This window comes from Chlamydotis macqueenii, chromosome Z (genome assembly GCF_036417535.1).
Source record: "Chlamydotis macqueenii isolate bChlMac1 chromosome Z, bChlMac1.mat, whole genome shotgun sequence".
Lineage (NCBI taxonomy): Eukaryota > Metazoa > Chordata > Aves > Otidiformes > Otididae > Chlamydotis > Chlamydotis macqueenii.
The window spans coordinates 34,240,406-34,265,819 of NC_141593.1; the positions used below are offsets into that span (position 1 = coordinate 34,240,406).

At 37.2% G+C, this 25,414-nt stretch overlaps 1 protein-coding gene across 1 annotated transcript in view; it reads left to right on the plus strand.

Annotated features, from left to right (window-relative positions):
* Positions 1 to 229: 229 nt before the first annotated feature.
* Positions 230 to 25,414, plus strand: part of CNTLN (centlein) — a 192,252-nt gene continuing 167,067 nt past the window's right edge. Inside the window, exons 1-2 of the mRNA XM_086770504.1 lie at positions 230 to 449; positions 14,316 to 14,404. Of these exons, the coding sequence (XP_086626630.1) occupies positions 357 to 449; positions 14,316 to 14,404 (182 nt within the window). The 5' untranslated portion in view covers positions 230 to 356. The remainder of the gene's footprint in view (positions 450 to 14,315; positions 14,405 to 25,414) is intronic.

A 25,414-nucleotide genomic window follows, 5' to 3' on the forward strand; every position in this document is an offset into this window, starting at 1 on the left:
CGCGCGGCAAGCGGCCGGCGCCTTCCGTCAGGGCGCATGCGCGGCCCTGCCGCTCGGGCGGGCAAATTCAAACGTGCCTCTCGCCCCTTGTCTTTGTCGGGGGTAGCGGTTGCACTGACGTCATTGCACCGCGTCCTCCTTCTCTGCGGTTTCCGGCGCTCGCCGGCGCGGTAAGTGCAGCTGAGAGGGGGGAAAGTTTTCATTTGCGTGGTTCACAGCACCATTTCTCTCCCCTTTCCCTCAGGAGCGGGCGGGCGAGCGAGGGCTTTCCGCGCCCTGCGCGCCAGGCGCAGACCCTCTTCTCTCGCCGCCGCCCCCGCGGATGGGGGCGAGAGGCTCTCACCACGACGCCGGCGATGGCTTCGGGGCGCGCAGAGGCGGCGGCGCGGCGGGTGGCCGAGCTGGAGGAAGAGCTGCGGAGTCTGGCGCAGGAGCTGAGCCGCTGCCAGGTACCCGAGAGTGGGGCCGTCCCCTCCGGGCGCGGTGGTGAGGGGCGGGCCTCTCTTACCCACAGCTCGAAAGCCCCGCGTCCCGAGTGGGACCGCGGTTTCGCGTCCCGGTTGCGGCGAAGCCGGAGGGCAAGGTGTGTGTGGAGGGGAACAGGGCCTCGGGGGCCCGGCCCGTGTGGGGCCGCAGGGCCAGGTGGCCGCCGCGGCGGGTCGCTGGGCGGGAGAGGGATTCAGCTCAGCATCCGCTGTACCTTTGGCGGGAGCCCACCTGTTGGGCAGCGGCGGGGGGCCCCGAGTGCGGCACGGCGGCCCCCGCAGCCGCTGTGGAAGCCGCAGCCCCGTGCGCAGCGGTGGCGGGGTGCAGCTCCGCGAGGTGACCGACACTGGCCCCGTGCTCTTCCTCTGGCTTCAAACAGGCACTTGAAAGCTTTTTTTTTTTGGCTTTCTTATTTTCATTCCCCCCCCCCCCCTTCCCTCCACAAGTAGGCACCGTTTAGTTGCTTGATGTGTAATGGCAAGAGTGCTGCGGTGCTAACCTTGTGCAACTCTGGGGAAAATGAACACTTGGAGGGGTTTTATGGAAATGTAGGTCCCGAAGGAACCTTTAGAGGTCATGTAATCTCTTCCTCTGCCTTGCAGCAGCATTAGGAATAACCAAACCGTTGGTGAGAGGGAGAGCTTTATGAATAATTATAGTTATACATTTAAAAGTTCCCCCAGACTATCTCTCTGTGACCTCCCTTCACAGGTACACATCCCTCCTTTTTTCCAATTGGCCTTTCATCACGTTTGTTTAGGTACATTTCATGAAAATAACAAAATGCTGGTAATGTAAGGTCTTGTCATGGAAATGTACTCTAATTCTCTGCCAAACAAGTGGATTACACCTAAAGGATATGGCAGAGAGGAAGGTGACATCTAATGCTCTGGTTGCTCTTTCACTGGCTTCCTGATAGCCAAACCAGCATTTTCTTGTGAGACATGGTCTGGTTAAATCCACATGCACCTGGGCTGATGCAGTCATGTCTGCAAACTGAAAATAGCGTCTGTGTTAGAGTTAGTAGCAGTTTGTTGCTTCAAGCAGTGTTGGTACACCTGGCAACTGGCGTTGGATTTCTGCTGTGGGTAGAATCCAGAGTTCCTGCAAAAAACCTGTTGGATAGGAGAGCTGCTGGGAGAGGGAGCTGGTTTAGAAATACTGAACAATGAGTGGTTTGGGAATATATTGAATGTCTTTTGGGAGAAGTTTAGAAAACCCTTTATAATGATAATTTAGCTACTTTCCTCTTCTTAGTATGCAGATGTGCAGTAACAGACAAAATTTGGTGGAGGCAGAAGGAAGGCCCAGTGCTCTGCTCATTTGCTAGTTGAACATAAATTATATATTAATAAAAACTAGTAGCATAAAATATTTTTGAAGAGCATTATAAATAATAGAAACTTTGAAGTAAACAGTACAAATCTGAATTTCTAATCACTTTGATAATGTAACTTGATGTACACAAATTGTAGTTAAGTATCTGATTTCCCCTTTAGATTAATTCAATTATATGTGTATTTCTACTTGTTCCTTGATGAACCCATTCCAACCATTTTTAAAGTCAGGAACCAGAAAATATTTTTAGATGTATTTCTTTTTAAGTCTCCTGCATCTTATCTTACCATTCTTGTGTCTTTGTCTTGTATCAGATTGGATCGTTTTCAGTGAGGGAAGCAAGCGAAAGAAAACGTGAAAGTAGTTCTTGTATTTGAAAACAGAACCTAGTCAGTGTTCTGCAATAATCTCTCCAGCTCTAGGTAGAATCCGATACATACCATCCTGCTAACAACAGGAGATGCTGTCTTCAGGATTTATTTCAGGTTATTAATAAAATAAAAAGGAAAATGAAGCAGGAATCTATGAGCAGAGATTCTTCTCTGAAAGTACTGCAGTATAGACATCTACATGCTTTACCGTTTTACTAATCCGTCAGTAAATGCAGAGAGACGTGTTTAAGCACGTATGTGTTATGTAAAGAATGGGGAAAAACAGATTTTAATAAATAAAAGAGGTGATAACCTAGTCACTTGTGCAGCTTTTCCGAAGTAGGATTTATCTAAAGTAATTAACCTTTTTTTAAGTTTTCTGAAGTTACTCTGAATTTGGAAGGGAGCTAAAATAGGCTTCACTAAGATTCTTCAGCTGATTTAAAAGTCAACTGATAAAGCTTTCAGGGTTGGTTAATCCATTTAAAGTTCATATTTCATATGAAAACTTTGTGCAAAGACGAACTATTTGAAAACATAAATATATATATGGGCAATGTTAATGTTGTGCTTTTCTAATTTCTTCACAGTTGAAATACAAAATTTTTGCTGACCAACTATTTCCTTTAGTGGAATTATATTTCATCTGCTGTGACTTCCTTAGTTTCATGTGGTTGTAAGATTTTCTTTGGTTCTTGACTTAAGTTGTTACCTAACATTTGTAGGTATTGTGAATCAGAATTGTGAAACTGTTTAAGTTGGAAGGGACCTCCTGAAAGCATCTGTTCCACCCTGCCCTAGAGCAGGTTGCCCAGAAGAGTGTCCAGTCAGGTTTTGAGTTTTTCTGTGGCTGGAGAATCTGCAACCCCTCAGGGCAACCCATGCCAGTGTGTAAAGACCATCACAATGAAAGCATTTCAGCTTCTATTAAGATTTTCCTTGACTTATGTTCTATTCTGTGGAGTAGGATTATCTGTTTTGGAGACTACCTTAGCAGGTGTTTTGGATAGAACTGTTATGTATATATGCATATATCTTTTTAGAAAATACATTAGTGAGAGGATGTTAGCTTTTAATCTAGCAGCTGAATAAAATTGTCAAAGTTCTGGTTTGTTTTTTTTTTTTTTCCCCTTGAGTGTTACGTTCACAGGTACATAAACTGCACTTCCAAAACAGACTTCCCAGCTGAAATCTAGTTTAATAGCTTAACAGTGTACCAGAACTAAATGATTAGGCTTAAATATTTCTTTAGGTATTAGCCTTTTGGATATTTTTTTTCTAGAGGAAAAAAATACCCTGTGTATCAAATAATTGAGGCTGAAAGTTTTAGTTGGTTCTAGGGAACACTGAACACAGTTACAGAAATAGAGAGGTATGTATCCAACAGTTATTGAGCACCTGAATAAAATATGCCAAGTTGCTTGTCTACTTCTCCACGCATCCTTGGACTATTGTATTCACTGTCTTATACTGCACTTCCAAAGAAAAGTCTCTCCACTGGGAGCTGGAGTCCATTGATCACATGGAGTGCATTGGCTAATTATATGGAAGCCATCTCTGGCTAATGAAGCTTCTGAGTCTTAGTGGAAGTATTGTGCCTGCTAGCTTTGCTTTAGCCACAGGTATTCCAGGCATCTGCTTTTGGCTGTTGTCTCTCTTCTGCAACAGGATCCTGGAGTACCTGACCCTTTTTCTCATCTGTGGTGGTGGTGGTCTTTTTGTTCAAACATAGGTTCTCTCCTTCGTATTTCTTCTGTCTTTTTTTCTCCCTTCTTCTCTAAAGCTAAGATTCTGCTTGTAAGTCTTGACCTTGGCAGCTTCAATTTGCAGTATTTAATATTTTCTTTAGTACTCCGAAAAACGTGGTGACTGCTTGGATCATAATAAGCGAGATCTTGGAGAAGGGCCTGTTAAATGCACAAGAATTTTGTTGCAGTGACTCTGCAAAAACTGATATTGTCTTGTAACTCTTTGGAATTTGCAAAAATGAGAAAGCCAAACTTAAGAAAATAGTTTCAAGCTCCCAAACTGTCTACCTGGGACTACTACTATAAAGCTGAGAAAGTGAAAAATAAATCTAAAGCATATTTACCTCTGTATAGTGCTATTTTGGGAAAATTATTGGTGTGTCTGCAGTAGAACATGATATAATTATAATAAGCAACTTTTAATTTCAGTACTCCTCCTAATTTGACTTGAGAATTACTTGAGCGATTGAGTAGTTTTCCTGAAGACATCTGCAAAGGACACATGGATTTTATTTATTTTTTTTTTTCCCCCCTTTGAGACCTTGTTCCATTTCTATGACTGGTTTGACATTGTTGGGGGACAGTGGAAATCCAAAGGTCAAACAGTAAGTTATGACACATTTGATCTCTGTTACTTGCTTTAACAGCTGCATTCTGTTTTAGAGTTTTCTGTTACTACCTGCCACCTTAATATCTCAAGACCCTTCCATGGAAAATCTTCGACAGCTGTATTGTTACTGCTCCCTGGAGTTTTTGGTTCTAGCTGGTGTTTAAAAGACTGGCATATGTTTTTAACACTATCTTACTTTCTCCTGCAATTCTGTATTTTTTTGAGGTGGGTGGAGGTGCTGTTTTTGCAAGCATAGTTGCTCCTAGTCAAGGAAATCAAGGTGGTTTGTTTGTTTATTTCTAATTTTTTGTAAGGGGAATGATTTGCTGTATCTCTGGAAGCTCATTCTGTGAGTGGAGGTTCTGGCCCAAGAGTATTTCTCTTCAGCGTTCATGTGCTTTCTCTTTAATCTTGTTTATTTATTTAAACCACTTGTTGACTTTATATTTTAAGAATTGATTTATACTGTATTTTGTGGTTGGCTTCTTGCAGTCTTTTTTTTTTTTGTAGGATCTGTTTCACTTAGTGCAAAATAATGTGCATTCCTAAAGCAGAAGATGTATATTTGGTGTCCTAGCTCTCAGTCTCTTAAGTGCCCAACTATAGACACTTTCATGCCCCCTATTATGTAACTAAAAATATAGGAAAGGTTCTTTAAGGTATCCTGCGGTAGAAGATCAAGCCAATGTGATGTGAGACTTTTTTCCACATCTAGTTGAGTGTCTTAGGTTGCTGAAATAGGGAGAGTTGGAAGAAGCGAGCCATGTGTCGTCTGTTTTTACTTATGCTATTGGTGGTATTCACAAAAGGCCTTTGGTTTGACTAGCTTCACTTCGTATTTTCCAGCCTAGAATATCTTTATTTGCTGAAAGTGCTGTTCTGGGTTCAAACAAGTGTCTTAACAATTTACCCATTATTAGTTTAAAAAAAAAAAACAAACAACAATCTTTATTTTATTTATTGCAACTTTGATTTCAAAGGTAACATGGTAACATCTCTCTCTGCTAAAATAAGGTGACATTTTCCTAATTGAGGACTTCCTTTCCAATTTTGTGGTTCTGCAGAAACTAAGAGTACCCTGGCTTTTTTTTCTGCAGTTATATATACTGTTTTTAGGGAGCTCTTGTTAGTGTTATCTTCTGTAGCTCGTGTGCTTTTCCTGTCTGTGATGGTTATAATGCGTACTCCTTTGGCGTGTTATGTATATAGCTGTGACTAAGTAACAGGTCTCTCGAATGCACCGTTGCATGGTGCTCTACATAGTTTATACCCCTGACTCCGAAGGTGCAGTCAGCCACCACTGGTCTCCTGACCATTTGGTCAAATAAATCATACCGCTGCTTATTGTTTTCAATTTACAAGTGCAGTTTATAGATTAAAAATTAGGAAATCCTCCATTAGTCACAGAGTTAGGAACTGATCAGTAATCTGTAAGTGTTCTGCTGCAGCAGATTCGTTGGTAGAATTTCCACACTTTGTGTCAAAAGGTGATAAATACAAATGGGGCAGGAAGAGATCTTCCTGTAGTCGCTGTTACTGTTACTTCTCTTCATTTTCAGGGATTGTAGAGACATCTATAAGAATGGACTATTTGTATCCACAAGTGGTTTTGGGTGGAAGAGGAACAAGGAGTGTGGACTGTTACTTTCTACAATTTGGAGAGACAGGGGCTTCAGCTGCTGTTGGCTTTGTTCCACGTTTTGTGTTTCCTACTTACTGTGAAAAGCAGTGCATAGGCCTGTTCTGGTCTTCCTGTCTTATTTTATACTGTGTTTGCAGAAAAAGAATAGTACTTGGTGGGGCACTGGCTTGTCTTGTTTTGATCACTTAGGGGGTCAGGGAAGGTTGTAAAATGTTGTATTTGGTATCACTAGCGTTGATAGCAGATAGGATTGCTATAACAAACTCTTCTTTTGAAAAATATTTCATTGGCTTTAAAAACAGAGGCATTCTTTCATTCTAGATCTATTTAATATCCAGGACACACATTGAAAATCTAATGTAGCTGTGACAACACTAATTTGTAAGTAGTTTTAACCCCCCACACTTAATTTACAAGTAAATACAAAAAATATATTAAATAACAAAACGTTGTGTTGTTTCATGATACATGAGTAGCTCTTTGAGGTGCGTGTTGATTTCACATATTAGAAATGTTTTAAAATCACTAGCAAAGAGTTGAAACTAATATTAAATGAAAAAAATAGTAGTTCTTTTAGTGATGTGGGTTTTTTAATGTTGACTTAGTTCTTATTCTTCTGACTTTGCGACCAAAATTTAAATGGTGGTGAACTATCAGGATGAGAATTTGAGTGCGTTAGTATTTCTTGAGGTGAATTGTTGATATCCATATACTGTTCTTTCAAAATGGGGGAAAGTGTTTAGTGCTCTCATTCATTAAATACTAATTTCTTTTATTAGTGATTAAGCCAAGACCACATATTTATTGGTGCCAAGGGATGCCAGCTGTTTAGTGCTTTGAGTGGGGTATTTTTTGTTTTATACTCTTATCTTTTGCCATAAGGAGTCTAAATCACATGAGTCTGATTAGTACAGGTGTTGTTAATAAAAGCCTTACTCTTTACATATTATAGACAGAAGTAGTGTTTTTGAATAGCTAAGTTTATTTTCTTTTACTATTTTTGCTTTTGACAAATTGTATCTAATTAGAGTAAGTTTTTGCATACCTGGTCTTTCCTTCTGAAAAATACTTGTTTGGCATGGTTGAGTAAAATTGTGAAGATGAACTGAGAGTGATTTATTTATTTATTTATTTTAAACAAAGTGGTTTTGCACTTATTGTAGTAGTTACCTATTTATGGTATGTCTGTGTGTGACTATTTCAAATTGTCCCCAGCAATCTAAAATTTGGTGTAGAGATCATAGAATACATTGACTTTTTGGGCTGGAAGCACATGTTGCCAGCTCGTATCTGGTTTTTCATCCACCAGTATACCCAAATCCTTCTCTGGAGGGCTGCTTTCAATCCCTTCATCCCCCAGCCAGCATTGATAATGGGGGTTGCTCCAACCCGCGTGCAGGACCTTGCACTTGGCCTTGTTGAACCTCATGAAGCTCATGAACCATGAGGTTCACATGGGCCCACTCCTCAATCCTGGAAATGTCCCTCTGGATGGCATCCCTTCCCACTGGTGTAGAAACTGCACCACTCAACTTGGTGCTATCTTCAAACTTGCTGAGAGTGCATTCACTCATTCCCCCTGTCTGTGTCATTTATGAAGGTATTAAACAGTATTGGTCCCAGTATGGAGCCTGGAGGGAAATCACTCATTACTAGTTTCTGCTTGGACATTGAGTGATTAACTGTAACTCTCTTGATGGGGTCATCCAGCCAATTCCACGTCCATCTAACAGTCCATCCATCAAACCCATATGTCTCCAATGAAGCCAAAAGAATGTTGTGGAGGACTGTATCAAAGGCTTTGCATAAGTCTATGTAGATGACATCTGTAGCTGTTTACTTGTCCACTGATGCAGTCACTCCATTGTATAAGGCCGTTAGATTAGTCAGGCACAATTTGCCCTTGGTGACCCCATGTTGTCTGTCTCTAATCACTTCCTTGTCAACCGTATGCCTTGATATTGCTTCCAGGAACATCTGTTCCATAATTTCACTTAGCACTGCGGTGATGCTGACTGGTCAGCAATTCCCGGGTTTCTCCTTTTTAAAAAAAGAGTGTGATATTCTTCCAGTCCCTGGGGACTGGCTGACTACCATGAAATAGGCATGAGTGAAAAGATACTTTTTATGGGAACAACAAAACATTGCTACTCCTCAGTAAAATAAGTTGTGTTTTACATGCAGAGAGGTAGGCTCTCGCAAGTGATTTTTCCAGCTCCACGGAGGATGCCTCTAGAACATGCTGAAATATCTGTGTTTACTACACGGTTACAGATTCAGCCCAGAGGAGAATGGCTGTAGCAGGTCTGTTTTCCTGTCAAACTATATTTTGGTTTAGGCAGAGGTATACTTGGAGAATGACTTCAGCTAATCTTGGTTTTTGTTGTTATTAAGTGTGCATTGTTTCAGCTATTTCTGGTCCTGTTTAGCTCGTGACTTGGAAGATAGGCAAATATTCTCCTATTTGTCCACAATGTAACCGGATTTGGAAAGGACTGCAAAGTCAGTTCAGGCAGAGTTAACCTGATGGACTCAAATTCTTGATCAGGCATAGTAATTCAGAGTGAATACACCCAAATGTATATGTATGGAATCATAGAATAGTTTGGGTTGGAAGGGACCTCTAAAGGTAATTTAGTCCAACCCTGCTGCAAGGAGCAGGACATGGTTATATTGTCTGTAAAATAAAACTGCTTGTGCACTTGTGTATTCTTGAATGCATTGAAAATCACAAATGCATTACGGTTATATTAATCCAGAGCATTATATTTAAATAAAAACTAACTGAGGCCTATGCTGGAGCTTTTAGATTGTCCTGTGCTCTCAAGAAGGTGATTGAAGTCTTAAAATAACTTTCAGAATTGTAGCACTTCCAGAAAACGGCTATGTGACTTACAAAATTCATGTCCTATTAGGTCTTCCCACCAAATTACTTTAATTATTATGGTTAGTTTTAATTGAAGTAGTTTAGATATTTATAGCTTGAAATGAAAGCTCACAGCTGAGTTATCCTGTTCTTGATCTATAAAGGGATTAAAGCAAACCCTTACCTCTGGAACTGAACCCTTTGCTTTCTCCTATCCTCTCCTGTTTGAAAACAATTTTTATATAAACCAAGTGTTAAGTTTTCAATGCTGAGTACTCAGAAAAAAGCAGTTGTGGCTGTACCTGTGAATGAAGGCATGTGGAGCATCCCAACTGTGCATTCACCAAAGAGCAAAGTCGATTAGTTAGTTCTAGCCATTCAGTGAGGGTGGACATTGTGTGTCTTAGGTCTTTGTCTATCTGATAACTTCCCTCTGCCATTTACCACATGTTTATTTCTGTCCCGTCCTCTTGTGATGGTTCTGATCACACTTTTGTGATGTTAATTAATTGACTATGTCATGATGGGCCAGGAAATATCTTGTATTTCTTGTCTATTAAGAGCATTGCTGTCGTCTTGTCACACTGGTGGACTAATCTGAGACTCTGTTTGTGAAATCATGTCTAATGACAGCATGTTTTAGTGTAAGTTGTGTAATATTTTTGCTTAGACCACTATTATTGCATCAACATTGTAACATGATAACATTATTTTTATGGTATCTGTTTGCTTTTGACAGAGCTCTGAGTAAGGATGCAGTCTCTTGCAAGGAGTATACATGTATATTTATCTACATGCAGTTTTTTTTATATTCTACATATATATGTAAGTAAAGCAGTATACTGTCTTCTTCCATTTTTGATTCAAATATCTATTTGTTGCCAAAAGCACCAACAGAGACAAGATAACAGGATATTCTTTAAATTAAAAATTATAGCTGGGAGGGACATTAAACTATTTTTCTGGTATTGTAAAATTACATGTTGGTTGCATACCCCTTATACTGCAACATTAAGGAATTGTGGAGGAAGCAGGGGAAGATACACTTGTTTGTGGATGGCATCTATTTTGAAGATAACAATCTCATTGGGTCACATGCAGCCTTCTTGCAAATCTCTATCTTGCAGTTAGATGGAACAGTGTGTAGTGTATGTGAGTGAGTTTTGTGAACTCGAAAATAATTTAATGTCATCTTCAGAGCCTTGGTGTGTATAAGGCAATACATTTTCTTCTGAGGTACTGGCCAGTCTTGTCTTCTAGTGGCTTTTTAGGTTGTTGAAAAGCATAGCACTTCAAAGATAGGTTCTGTAAAGTGGAACAGTATTCTGTACTGTGACCACTCAGCACGATTGGGTGGGTTGTAGAGAGAATACCTAATATAGTATGTGGCTTGAAATGACGAAGAAGCACTGGCACAGCAGAATCAAGAGAGTCTGCACTGGCAGCATACAACACTGTAAGTTTAAGTCTTGTGAGACACCAGGAAGCAAGTCTGTCACTTGCTTGTAAAGTGTATATGTCAGCTTGACTAAAGGCTTGAGCTCTTTAATCAGAAATATACTAAATGGTAGGGAGTCCAAAACAATCCATGTTAACAGTTTTCTTACAGATGTTTCAATGTTTATACCAACCATGTTATTCCATGGATTGTTTTTTTTTTCTGGATTGTGTACAGCGTTTTAATTTCCATATAAATTCTTCCAGTCTGACAGCCATGCGTATTTCACTTTGTATTGAAATACTCCCTTCATAATACAGAAAATTGTCAGTACCTGATTATTATAGAGTTCTTACTGAAAATTAGCTGTAAACTAGTAGCTCCCACTGTCCTGCCAACTGTTTCATTTTCCCTTTTGGGAGTATCTACTGATTAAAAAAATTATAATGGGGGTTTGTATCCTGTGCTTTTCTAGCAATTATTAGGGGGTGAGAGCGTCTAGGGGCGGGAAGAGGTTGTCTGGGTTTTGGATTTTGTTTTTTTTTCTGTTCTGGAGATGTTATCTTCCAGATTTCAGAAGACAGTGTTTATCCTTGGATTTCTCTTACAAAAGGCAAGTAAATTGTTTTATTTTAAATAAGAACATTTGTCTTTCCCTGCTTAGAAGCCAGAGGGATTCTGTGTTTTATGACTTACGTTGTTTAATAAACTCACTACTTCACTTGCAAGCAAATACTTTTGTTGTAGCTAGTCATGCCATGTAACCTTTGTCAGTGGCTCATCTTATGCCTGTCCCTACTCCTGAGCTTGCTGCTGTTAAAAATTAGTAAGAAAAATCCAGTTTGCTTTGCAAAGAACATGTTCAAGGCCAAAGGTACTCCTCATTTCTGTACGTCTTTCAGTATGATGATGAGCTGCAGTTACTCCCACTGTAGGCTGAGGGAAAAATCTTGCTTTTCAGGGGATACTCAGTGTGCTCTGTTTTTTCTGGTGTAATTCTTCAGTTCTGGCACGCAAACTTGATTGCAAGATGAGTGTCTTTATCTGACATTAGATATGTTATGAATAATCTTAATTTTAATGAGTAATTTTCACTAACTTTCAAATGACATCTGTATACTGCCTTGTATACATAAGTTCTCAGCTGTTCAAGGTACACTCTTCCTGACCTCTTGAGCTGTTAGCATACACTTGAGTAGGCTGAATGTTCCTTGGGTATGCTGAAGATTGATACATCCCAGGCCTTGACAGCTGTAGTGTTTTTCTGTGCCCACTTCAGACAGACTAAGCAGCCCTTTTCCAGAAGAAATTGTTTGGCTTCCAAGACCATCCAGGGAGCAGCTTTACCAAGTCCATTAATTGTGCCAAGAGTTTAAAAAGGCTGTTTAAACTTCTTTTCATCTTAAAACTGTAATAATTTCTGGCTAATACTCGTTCTGTTATACAAAATGCTTAATTACTTATAGATTTCAATGAAACAGTGGTAGCTATGAAAATGTTTGACGTATTTAAGAGAAGTAGTTTTATAGTAACTTACCATTCATTGACTAATGTTTTACTGTCATAATGAGAATTTTATACATTTACATGAAAACTTTTATTTTTAAGTAAAGTTCACACATTTTTAACTATAGATGGTGCTTTATTTTTTTACTGGTAACGTATTTGAAGATGCTGTTAAATAATTTGTGTCCTTACTCTTCTGGCAGAAAGGCCACTTAGGCAGGATGCTGCTTTGTTTTGTGTGCCTTTACAGAAACAAAAATATGCAGGGAAAGGCTTTTGTTGATTTAGATTAGAATATCTGTTGATATAATTACAGCATTGCTTTATAGTTCTGTGTGTGCTCATTCCTAGATTGCAGTAGTAACATTAAATACCAGTTCCTGCCATCATAAAAGATAAGCAGCATTTATTGAAATGGTGGTGTTTTGCAGTTTTGGAAATTCCAGTGATTTTTCACTTATTTTCAAATGACTTAGGAAGGTTTTTGTTTGTGTTTTGTGGTTGGTTTTGTTTTGGTTTGTTTTTTTTTTTTTTTTAATGGACACTACTTAGCCTGTTCTGTTCAGCTGCTTGAAGTTTGTTTAGTGCACGTATATTTGGCTGCTGTGATATTAATCGTCATAAAATAATTTAGATTCAGTACACTGATAAATGTTGGTAAAAGTCTGCTAGCTTTAGAGAGATCTTTTGATTTCCCATTGAAGATAGTTATTGTCTTGTTCTGAAGGAAGAGAAACATTAAAATGGGAGTGATTGTCGTGCGCTGGAACTGATATTGCTTGTAAAGTTCAAATCTGCTTCCTCGAAGGCAAAACTGATTGGGAGCAAATGAGAAGAAAAGATAGTAAAAATAGAAAAAGCAGTTTCTGCTCCTGAGATTTACTTTAATCATACAGTACGTGGTCTTTATCGTCTCTTGTGAGGCCTGTCAAATTTGTAGTTCTATTGAGCTGTTTTGTGTTTTAGTTGACCATTGCTTTTAGCTATTCCAGGTCATGAGCTTGCAGTACTGTGACCAAAGGTGCAATCTGTTCTTATTCATAAAAAATGAGAAATCAGTGAAAGAATGAATTAAGTGGGGAACCCATGAGGAAACCAAACAGTGGAGGTGAAGATAGGAACTCAGGTCTTCTGCTTAATTTGATAATCAGGATTAAGATAAGAGTTGTGCAGCGACGAGACACTGTGCTGTTTGTTTAGCTGATTTTAGTGGTGTTCTGGTTAACTAATGATACCTGTGATATCTTAGTAGGTTGTCAGGTTCCAGATGCTTGGGAGGAGGAGGAAGCAGGGAAATGGAGAGCTGCAATAGTGTTGGTTTTCCTTTTAGGTCGTGTGTTGTCCTCATGCAAATTATTTCTCCATAACATTAAAATACTAGTGAAAGGTAGACTAATTGCAGTCGTGTTTTTTACCTGTTGAATAGACCTAGCTGTCGATATGATGGTTTCAGCTTATTAATTTCTAATTTTATGGTACGATGATTTTAGCAGGTTTCGTCTTAGCCCAATCTGTGGTTTATGTACGTAATACATTCTTGCTGTTCTCGTTGGGTTCATGTTTTGCTGATTTTCCACCTCCCCTCACAACATTTTTGTGTAATTAACACATTATGATTTTAGTTTGTTACATAGCTACGTTAATATTGGTACTTCCAGTAATGAAACTATATTGGAATAAAAATACAGCAGTGCAAAATAACACCTTATGTGTAGCAGAAGATATAAATCTGGAAGAGATTTTATCTGACATCTAGTTTTCACAAACTGTCTTAAGTGTATTTTTAAAGAACATTGTTTACTTTCTCTTGCTCGGGAATTTTTTCAGAGGCTTCTGTATAATGCAGGTTAGTGGAATGTACATTAGAAGACTGATTTACTGGCTATTTTAAAATAAAATCTAAGAGCTGCATATGCTGAAACTTAATGTTGAAGCATGTATTCCAGGCTCAATGTTTGTTTACAGAAATTGTGTCCTGCTGCTAGAAGTACCAGTAATTGATATAGCAAAAGGCAGCCTCCTTTGAATAATGTTGATTTCTTCTGCCTTATGTCATGTTGCATACTGTTTTATTGTTGGTTGTAGGTCTTTGTCTACCTTCAAAATTCTGTATGACTTAAAACTTTGCTTATTCAAGAGAACTATTTGCTATGTTTTTTTTATTCACAAGACAGTGAGTAACTAATGGGGAATTCTCACTAGACTAGAAGGATTTTTGTAATTGTCTTTTGAATATACACAGCATAACTTTTTCATCTAAAAAGATAGCATACATTTAATGTGTTTTTGTCTTTTTTTCCTGTTTCTAAGGCTGATAAAGAATTTGTATGGTCTCTGTGGAAACATCTTCAAGTGTCAAGTCCAGATCTTACTCAGGCTGTCAGCTTGGTTGTGGAAAGGTGAGCTTAAAGATTTAACATAATACTAAAACCAAAACCAAACAAGAACTCCCTGCTGATACTGTATTAGTTCTCAATTTAAAAGATAGTTATGTAGGATTTTAAAAATGTGTTACAAAAATTCCAGTGTTAAATTTTGTTATGAGTACCTGGAATATGTTGCAACTTTCCGTTTTCCACTAAAGTTGAAGTATACTTCAAGATCTGTTTTCAGAGGTTCCTGTACTGCAGTTGAATTTGGTTTTAAAATTATAAATGTACTGCATGTTCTGTTTTTCTATGAAAAGAGCAAGAGGAGATAAATAATATTTTGCAGTGTCAGAAGTGGTTGAATAACAGTTATGTATATAAATTATATTTATTTGTTTTCTTAAAGAAGGGAACGGCTAAGACATGGTAACAGAAGAGATAACTATACAGCTTAATTATTACTTCTCTGAGGCTGTTAATGATGACTGTTTCCTCATGGTGCTTAGATATTACCATCTGATTGCTATAAATGTTAGTTAATTATCACAGTATATGATTGATTGTTTTAGAATGTTAGTATTTACAAATTCAGAATTTTTGTAGGCCATAGAAAAGAAGAATGTGAACGAATTGATAACTTGACTTTCAGAATTCAAATACTTGGTTCTCTTATGGTCAAAAGGTTTGTCTGTTATGTCTCTCAGGTTGCCGTGAGTTCCCTTTTTTAAAATTAAAAAGTAGGGTTTTTTTTGGGGCGGAAAAAAAAAAAGGATATTAACTTTGTTAAATGACTTGCCGACGTTACTTTGGAAGCTTGTCACGGAGCCAGGAGGGGTACTGGCTCCTCTGGGTTCCTGTTCAGTGCTTTGATCTTGAAATGCGTGTTTTGTTTGTTCATGTTTGCATGTTTTGTTTCTGGACTTGATCAGTAACATTCTTCTACTTCTGAAGATATAGCATTACATTATTTAGCTGGGAGTGCATTCACTCGTTGCTTTGTCCCATCTTCTACGTTGCATAAAGCAATAAAAATTTTGTACAAAAATACAGTGTGATCATGTAACTAGAGGTAATATTCTAAAGCATTCTATCCAGGGAAAGAAATTGATGGTGAAAGGACATCCAGCTTGTTAAGACAGCTGTTACCTGAGAGTTCTGATGTGGTCACCAACAATGGTGTCAAATAGCTTCTGGCTCTGTACTGGGACACTTACCTGCACAGAAGTAGCTTGGCTGCTAGGACAGTGTACTACTTTCACATTGCTTGCATGTTGTGATTTTGGAAATAATTTTAATATAAGCAGAAGACTTAGGAACAGATTTGCAACATCCCTCTTTTATGTTGAAATGCAGATTCTAACTGACTTAATGATAAAGTTTGGTCATGTTTTCGTGAGGACAGTGGTAGTAATACTGCTTTTCCTTCTTCAAACGTTTTAAAAAATGCAAAAACTGCTTAAAATATGTAGATACAGTATTTCGTGTATCTAAACATATATTACATGTATATAAGCACAAGTTTATTGAAAACATTAAAAAATTGTTTTGCCTTAACCACATTTTGTAGCTACCTGAACAATATTGAAAATTTTAGCTCATTCACAGTGAAACCTAGTAAGGTAGAAACAGAGATGTTCAGGCTAATATTAACATTTTTGATCTGTGTTGCATATAAAAAATAATCAGGATATTAGGACAAATTGGAACAGAGATGTTAGAAAACAAGCTTTTAAACAGTGTTGAATGCAATGAGTTCTTGAATTGTATGCCTGTATAAGGTACAGTCTGTCTTCCTTGTCTATCCTTCTTCATGTGTAAGAATATTTTTATGCTTGGTAATTATCACTCGATTTAAATTATCAATTTCTTTTCTAAATACAGCCTAAAATAATTGGGTGTGCACTATACTGACTGGTACAATGAACATGGGGCTCTTAGATGCCGCCTTGATGCCCACAGGCATGATAATGAGATGAATTTTTTTACAATGGTAGAAAATACTTGTGAAACGCTTTTAATGTAGTATTCAGCCTATCAGAAGACTTGCAACAGAAATCTGGTGTATAATAATATGAGGGTAAGAATGTATTTTGTGTATGTGCTTTGCACTTTGTGTAGAGGCTGATTATTGGTACTCTCATGTGAAAGCATGACAACATATTTCTGTTAAGGTGCTTGTCTAGTTTTTACATCCTCTCTTCTTTCACAATACAGTAATGCTTTGGAACACTCTTAGGGCTGTACATCTATATCATACCTTTCTCATGCTTCTCAGAGTTATGGAATTAAGAAAGAAGAAAAAGCTTGCATAGCATCTTTTTAGGTGTTATCATTACCCGAGAGAATCTTGGAATAGGTTTGGATAAAACCCATTCAGTGCATAGGAGTTCTATTAATCATGACTTTGAACTTTGGGGTTGCTTTGATTTGACAAATGGAGCAATAGTGTGACTTTTTCTCTTTAATTGATGTAGTTTCATCTCTTTTGCCTTAGAATAGTCTATTTGCTGCTTTGGAAGTAGTTTCTAGCCAAGCTTTACCTGTGAATCTTCTGCGCAACCAAACTACAGTCCCATATATTCTCTCCTGACTTTTCCAGCTATGACTTTCTGTAACTGTTTTCTAAGTAGCTTCTGTTTCATAACTGTACCCCTTCACACTCTCATTCTTTTAGAAAAGTTTTGTTCTGTTCCCTGTCTTACTCCCTGCTTTATAGCAGTAAATATATATAATTTTTTTAATATTGCCGCAGTGTCAGTTTATCTTGGTTCCAATACATCGATTAGATTTCCAGGGCATCTGCTACCTAGCACTGCTGCTGTCCAGAAAATTACAAGACAATTGAGTTTCTGGCTTTGTTAATCTAGGAAAAGTATGTGGATTTAAAGGGTGAAGGGATGGGATTACCAAGTAACAGTTATAACCAAAAGATTCCAGAAGCTTGTCACTTGGCATATCTGTGCTGCTCACAGCCTGTTTTTTTTGTATTCTACACAGTTGTATCAAGAGCCAGAAACTGAAAATGTACAGTGAAATCTGATAAAAAAAAAAACAAAACAGCTTGAGTCTTTGTAGAGACTTTTTTTCCCTTCTCATCTATATTAGGAACGTTATTCACCCAGTCCTATCTGAGTTGATAATGTTTTCCATCTTGCCCTGGCTTATTAGGAGATTTTGAGATAGACAGAAACACAGTGAAAGGAATTTAAATCTTTTGTTTTTGCTTGAGACTGTGTGACATGGATACCACCAGTGTTAGCATAGCTTCATTTTTCGGTGTGTTCTTTCCACCAAAAATTCCATAGCTGAGAAACTTTCCGTGCCCACCAAGTCTTTGTCATAGAGACTACGTGAGATCAGAAGCCAGCTACCTAATGGAAGTAGACAGAATCCAAGCAAGCATAGTCATGTGTATCCTAGGTCACATATATAATGAACTAAAGAATATTATCCAGTGGATTTTAGTCTTTAAATTGACAAAGGCAACAGCCAGACTTTCTTCAGGAGTTTACAGTGACAGGAATAAGAAGACGAAAGTGTGAACGGACAAAATATTCACTTACAACCTTGTACACCATGGATGTGTGATGAAGAAAAAAATATATATTATGATAATTTGAGTGGGCAGTACTAGCAATACAGTCAGGTTATTTATATTTGTAGCATTAATTTATATTTGTAGCATTAGACAATTCCTTACAGTATCTTTTTCTCAAATAAACTACGAAAATATAAAAGACATAATTTGGAGGCCATGGGGGGAATTAATAGTAAGTTTCTGTTATTTGTCTGGTATTTTGATGTGCTTTCATGGTCCCAAAATAGAAGTTTGCCTGCCCTACAACTGTAAAAATGTAGGTGGTACCTTTTTATGGCTGTACTGTTGGTTCTTGTAATACACCAATGATATTTTACTTTTCAGCAGTCTTTGCAGTTCTTGTTGAATAACTATATATTCCCATTTTAATATTCAGATATAAACAAAAAATTATCTTTACTGTGCAAATGAGAAATGCCTTTGGGACACGTAAAAGCCTCCAGGTATTTTCAAACAAGCCGTTGTAAAAGTACAACTTAGGTTAGTATACTTTCCAGCTACTTTAAATACTATTGATCTCAGTATTATGTAAAGAGCATGCTATTTCTAGTTCACTGCCTTTTGAAACATTCTTTTCTTTTTTATAATGAGTTGAAAAAAAAAAGTGCTAGAAAGTACCTTTTACAGGTAAATGCATGTATAAACCTAAATAGGGGTTCAGATGAGAGTATCAAAGGTTTTGAAATATTTTTGTAAACTTTGAGATCGCTCCTTTAAGACTTCTCACAATTCATGAAATCTTAACGGGTCATCTAGGGCTTCTAGCTGACTCCTTTCCTTTCTTCTGGAAGGCAGATGTAGCAGGATCCATGAATGATCAAACTGTGGCAGTGATATAAGACTTGGTAGATGTAAGTGGCGATTATATTACGCTAGATGATACTCCTGCAGATAGTTACATTTGGCAAACTTGTCTTACGTAAATGTTTTTCCACACCTAAATTTCAACTGTGCATGTCTTGCAAGTCTTAAGAAAGAATGGATTTATCATTTCAGGCCACTCTGAGAAACAGTGGCAATCTGCATGCTAGTGCCGGTGATTAACATACAGTTTTATTGTTATTCTTCCTGGGGAGTTACATCTAAGGGTGTACAAATGGACAAAAACACGGCTGAAGAGCAAGCAATCAGAAACAGCCGAAGAATTTTTTGAAAGATAATCAGAGGAACTTATGCTGTGGTTTGCTGTGTCCTGTGAATAGCAAATTGCGGAGGGAACATTAAACAGGTTGACATAGATTTCTTGCTGACTGACAATGTGCAGAAGTACTAAAAATGGCAGGTACTTTTTATGTAAAAAGATAAGTGAATGTGCTGTATGAACAAGCAATATAGATTGCTGATGTTAATTGAAAAATAAAAATCCTGTATCTTGCATCTTTTGAAGGGATGATAAATAGCTTGCAGAAGCTTTCTTAAACCATTTACCATTTTGCTCTTGTGCAAATTAAAAGGAAACAGAATGACAGGAGAATGAGGAAGTAAACAAGATCTAACACATTTTTAAAGGCCATTACTGTTTTGTCACTCAAAGTTTAAAATAAAATGGACTCTCTCGCTATTATCACTCAGTATAGTGGACAGAATAATAAAGCATAAGAGTACAACCTTTCTATCTAAGGTCAAATAATTGTGATTTTCTACAGTTGATGAAAGTTTAATATCCTGTTTCATTAAAAATTCTCAGAACATTGAACATAAGTCAACATTCCATGGAGAGGAAGGTATTATGCAGCTTGCATGTGTGCATATCTGCATATCGGAGCACAAAATATTGACATGATAATTGCAGTCAAGCCTGATTGAACAGTGGCCTCTGGGAATTCAGCTGGTGGTGTACCAACTGGATGGCTGCTCAGGACACAGTTTGAAATGCAAGGTGCAAGTTAGCACTTTATTCAGCACAGGCAGGCATCATTTAAAAATCCTTAGGGGAAACACTGGTGATGTGCAGATGTTAAAGCAGTCTGTTCTGAAGTGCTGATATTTTGAACACTGTAAAAGACTTGTATATTTTAGATGAAAAATGTTTGCAGAGTTATTAGGGAAAAATGTCACTATTTTCTTTACTACTTTAATGTAAAAATATGTTTAGCATTTTATGTATGTTTCTTAAAATGAGGCCTTAGTAAATCATCTAATGAATTTAATCAATCAAATTAGAGATGCAAGAAAAATGACATCTCTGTAATGATGCTTTTCCGTTTTGATACATATCATGAAACATAGAACTGGATCTATAAATAATTTACTAAAGAAATAATTTCATTTTACGATTTTTCTTTAATTAGATGTCGTGGTTTTGTTTAGTGAGGGGGGGGCCTAAGGTGGTAGGCCCCACCTTAGGCCCCCCCTCACTAAACAAAACCGTGACATTCCATGTTAAATTATTTTTGTAAAGAAACTAAAATAGGAGTACATAGTTTTGCTGCAGGAAGTAACTGCTGTTTTAGAGAAGTGCAAAATATTTGGTATCAATTTAAATTATATTTTGCTCCTGCTTTCTAAATCTTTAAAAAGTACTATTTGTAAGTATTAAAAGAAAAACATAATTAGAATGTGCATGGAATGTAACTCATAGTGAAGTATAAGGATTAGCTACAATCTGAGGTGAAAATAAACTATTGAGTGAAAACTATTTAGCTCTATTTTTTAGTCGTCTTCTTGATAGGTACACAGAAACACAGTAAGATTTCTAGTTGGAAGATTAAGGTATAGACTGCTTCTGCTAACCACTTACTGTGCAACCACAGGGATGTGGCTATGTACAGTACATTACAATATTGGTGCCATATTTACAGTAACATTGACAGTCTGTGCTTTACAATTTCACTTTGCACATGGGTGATTCATTATCTATGTAATACCAACATTGAATGTATGCACTTGTGTAAGTCTGTCTGTAAAATAGTTGGAAGATCTGGAGAGATGATAATCAAATTAAATACTGTATCACACAAGCTGATATTTTGTAGCCTTTCTAATTCTGCAGCCTGATAGGTTCAAAAAAGTATCTTTCAAAGGTAACCATATTTCTAGAAACAATTTATTTTATTTCTATAGGTGCACTGTTAAAATACCTTTTTTCTGTTACCACAGAGCCCGAAGTTTGCATTGTAACCTTAACTTTCTTATCTATTTAAGGCCAAGTTTATAGATGCATTTGTTGGTTGGTTTTTTTTTTTAATCCTGCTGTTCGTAAAACTGAAGAGATATGTCCGTTAGACCTGTAAACAGCAAGTTCAATTTATTAGTTAAAATTATTTTAGTTTAATTGATGTAAAAATTACATAATTATATACAACTCTGAATTACTTCTTCTTGACAAATGGTTAATTGCTTGACTGATTAAGACCTCTTTTCCCAAACTACTTTTGCTGAAGATTTTAGAAAGCATGATGTTTTATAAATTTAACAAACTTCTGTGTTTTAAAATCTTAAGGTTTTTGTAGTGAGTATTCTGTTTTTGTACCTCATTTGTAATTAAGTGTTTTCTCATAGTCTAATGTTTCATTTTTGACAAGCCATTAAAAATGTGCCAAACCTCAAAAATATTATCCTGTCCTGTTGTGTAAAGTATAGCATAACAGAAGAAAAATTGTAACACAGGAAAAATGTTTAACTTAAGAATATTTTCTTCATTTTTCTGTTTCTTAATTTTTATAGGAAGCTGAATCTTGATGATCTTTGTAGCTAAGTACATCTGTGTTAAACATTTAAAATAGGTAGTACTCGTGGGAAAACTGATTGCAGCGTAAAACTTGTACAAATTGACAGCCTCTCTTCACTCCATTTTTCATCCTAAAGAAGTCTGCAAATATTCTTAGCTCACATCATTATTGCTCATCAGTGGTTCTAATTAGCTAAACAGGAGTTTGTCTCAGTCATTGATCATCATCAGCTTCTTGACAGTGCCTGAATTTTTTTTCCCCCGTATTCCAGTGAACTTTTTTGATATATTGTAAATATGTAACAGCTCAATTAATGAAGTCGGCTGAAGATTTTTCTTAATATTTGTTACCTTTCTAGAAAAGAGGAGGGGATGGCTGCAATTCTTATCAAGTCTCCTTTCAATGTACAACAGCAGATCCAAATGTGATATTTAAGTTCCAGTCAGTCATACTGCCTTGAATGTCTGTGGGGACCTGTCCTGTAACGAGCACTGGAAGTCATCCTATGCCACTAGGAGAAGCTGTTGATAAAGTTCCGTAGGAGGTTTCAATTTGTACTTTAGGCTTCTGACAACACCCATGGTGTACTTAAATTCTGATAACTAGGTTTTTTTTTCTTTAGCTATGGATGGTAACTGGTGAAGCTATTTTGAGGGGCTTTACTACAGCCTATGCTACTTTGAGACTCTGAAAGAAAACATAAGAAAGCCAAAACCCCTTGAATTTACTTTAGCCTTTTCCCACTTGTTATGGTGATGACAGATGTTTATTTCTAAACTTTGTTCCTTGACAGCTTCGTTCGAAGGACTGTTTAACCAATCATGGAATATACAGGGAGAATACTAGTGCATTTAACTAGAAATGCACTTTGAACCATTGGCTAGTGTATGCTTGTGTTACAGGCACTTTTTTTTTTTTTGCTTTAGCAAAGGTCTGGGTTTTTTTTCTCTCCAATCCCAGACTTTACTCTTCCAACCTCTTGGAAGTGCAGCCCTATTCTAAAGTCACAGTGCTTTGTAAGTTCTTGACTACTAATAATACACCAGTATTAGCTGTGCATCCTATTTTTCAGTTCTTCAAAGCAGTTTGTTCTGTTCTTTTGCTTGGTTCTTGGCTGGTTTATTCACTTTCGTCCCGTTCCCTCTTTAAAATAAAAGAACCCCAAAATTCACAATTATAGAGTTCTTTTGAGCCTTGCTTGGGAAATTTACCTGACCCATCAGGTTTTCAGATCAATAAATCCATTAGAAAACAAGTTTAATACATTTTTCAAGTGATGACTGCTTAGATGAGTTTAGATGCTAGTTAGTTATCCAGTATTTGTGTTTAATTGGGCCTTGTTTTAAAAAAAGACTGACTTTGTGAGAGGAAATAGTGGCTAGAGGATCTGGGAAGACAACGGCATACTGAGGATGGTAGATACAGATTGAGTGGTCAGAACACTGGTTTAACTTAAGTAGAAATGTAGAATAAAGACAGCTGAGTTAAAAGGGAAAGGGAAGTACATCACTGTGAGAACAAAAAATGAATAGAACATGTCAGCCAGCAGTTAAGGTCAGGACATTTTTGAGGGCTGGAAGCAATGCTATTCAGTAGTTTGTAGGGCTTCTGTGTGTGTATGTTGTATTGTATGATTCTTTTGGTGTCTACACGTTACTATTCTCAGTACTTTATAGTAAAGACCTGCTTTGCTTTTTGTCTTCTGAAGCCCTTAAGGTTTTGGATCAAGCAGTTGTGCATATATCTAATCTTAAATTCTTAAGCTGTCTAGGTGTAGTTAAGACCTGAGGAAACTTGGTGTCTTATAATACAGTTTAGACGCAGATAATATTAATCACTTTCTCACATTGTGGTGTAATGTGCTTTTGGGAGAGAGGTACCTTCTTCCCAAAATATTTGTGTTTTGCAACTATTATCTTGTTGATAAGCCATCAAGGACTCCACAGCAAAGTAACTAAGTATGAAGAAGCATTAGTATTTTTATTCTGGAGCAGTTTTTGGTTCATTTAAGTTGTGGAGTAATGTACAGTACCTATCATGAGCAGTATACCTGTTTCAGGAACTTGCACAAACTTCTGTCATAAGTATTGTACAGATAATCTATTCACAGACATTTTTCCTTACTGACTTCTAATTTTTAAAGTTATCCAATGTTTCTTAGTACAAACTCTTATACACTTATCAGAAAGCCTTTTACTGTTTTTTAAAACCAGACTAAGAATGTGATTTCTGTAAATTAGTTACGCATTATAAGCAGGATAGGCCAATGTCATTAACTGTCATGTATTATGAAACCTATTTGTTTTTTCTCTCCCCTTCTCCCTTTTTTGTTCTTAGATTTTTTTCAAAGGATATCACAGTGTAATGTTTGGAATACATCAGATCACATCATATTTGCATGGATCTCTGTAATTGCAGTCTACATAATTCCATGTTAGCATATATTCAAAGAGCAACTCTGAAAAACTGTCTGTACTGTGTATTGCATTGCTGATGCCTTCTGTCCTGGTTTCAGCAACCTACCATGACAATTCCTTGATGCTTTTGGTTGCAGGTGATCAGATGCTTTAAGGTCAGGTCTGATGTGCATTTTTCTGTTAAGTTTCTCTTTCAGTTAAAATGCTAAATACCTTCCAGACATGAAATGTCTTTTGGAATACTTGTTGAGTATTAATAGCTTCACTTTCCTCTACTCATTATAGCTCCTGAATTATTTTCTTTTAAGGAAGTATATTTTTTTAATGCCATGCAGCTGCTTAAGATCCCATATCTTTTTGTTTCTCCTTGCTAAATGTAATTTAAATACGTATCTTTTCAGCTACACTTTTCTTAGTTTTCTTCTAGTGCTACAACACGTCAGTGCTGCTGTATTTGAAGTAGTAGAGTGCTAGTTATAGTTACGATGCCTTGAGATCTCAGTTTCCGAAACCATTGCTTTAAATTCCATATTTAATACTTTATTTGCTCAGGATCAGACTAGATATTTTAGCAGTCATAGAACTTTATTTTAAAAAAACCCCATGTTATTGGATGGCCTGTGGGGACAGTATAGCTTAACCTTTAAAGTCACCGATAACAGTAAAATATGCAGTAGTATGTACTAGTGGAGAAAAATAATTGGCCATATTTCTACTGTCCTTATTGGCTTGGTTACAAAATGCTTCAGCAGATGAAGCCTTTGTTCATAACTGGATATTCTAATCCATTTTCGATCAGATTAGCAGACTCATGCGTACCACTCTTCAGTTCCCTTCCATTTCTGAAACGTTCTCATTTTGGTAGAGCAAAAGTTGCACAAGTAGGATTCTTTGGTTTCTAAGAGTGGCTTATATCCAGCCATAATGGAAGTTTAACTGTATTTTGGGAGCATAGAGAATCTAAATGAATTTTCTACTTTTCTGTCATCTCTGGTACTGGGGATCGGTGGAGTATTCAGCCATTTTTAGGGAATATATGTTTCTCAGACCTTTTGACACAGATACATGATAGGAGCTCTGTCTTGTGCTAAGGAAGCTCTCTGTATCCTTACTATTGCAACGTTTATTTTCTTTCTGCCTAAACCAGAACCCATTAAAGGACATCAACATTTGACACTCAGTCAAGAAATAGGATAGCAATGAGATGAGATGGTTTGTTAAACAAATCATTAATGACTTAGCTGTTTTTCTACAAAGTGTTGCAGAGATGTTTATAGCCTTGCACTTATTAACCACACACAGAGACTCTGCTTGTCCCTGTTTTGCAAGCTTCCGAGCTTTTTTTTTTTTTTCT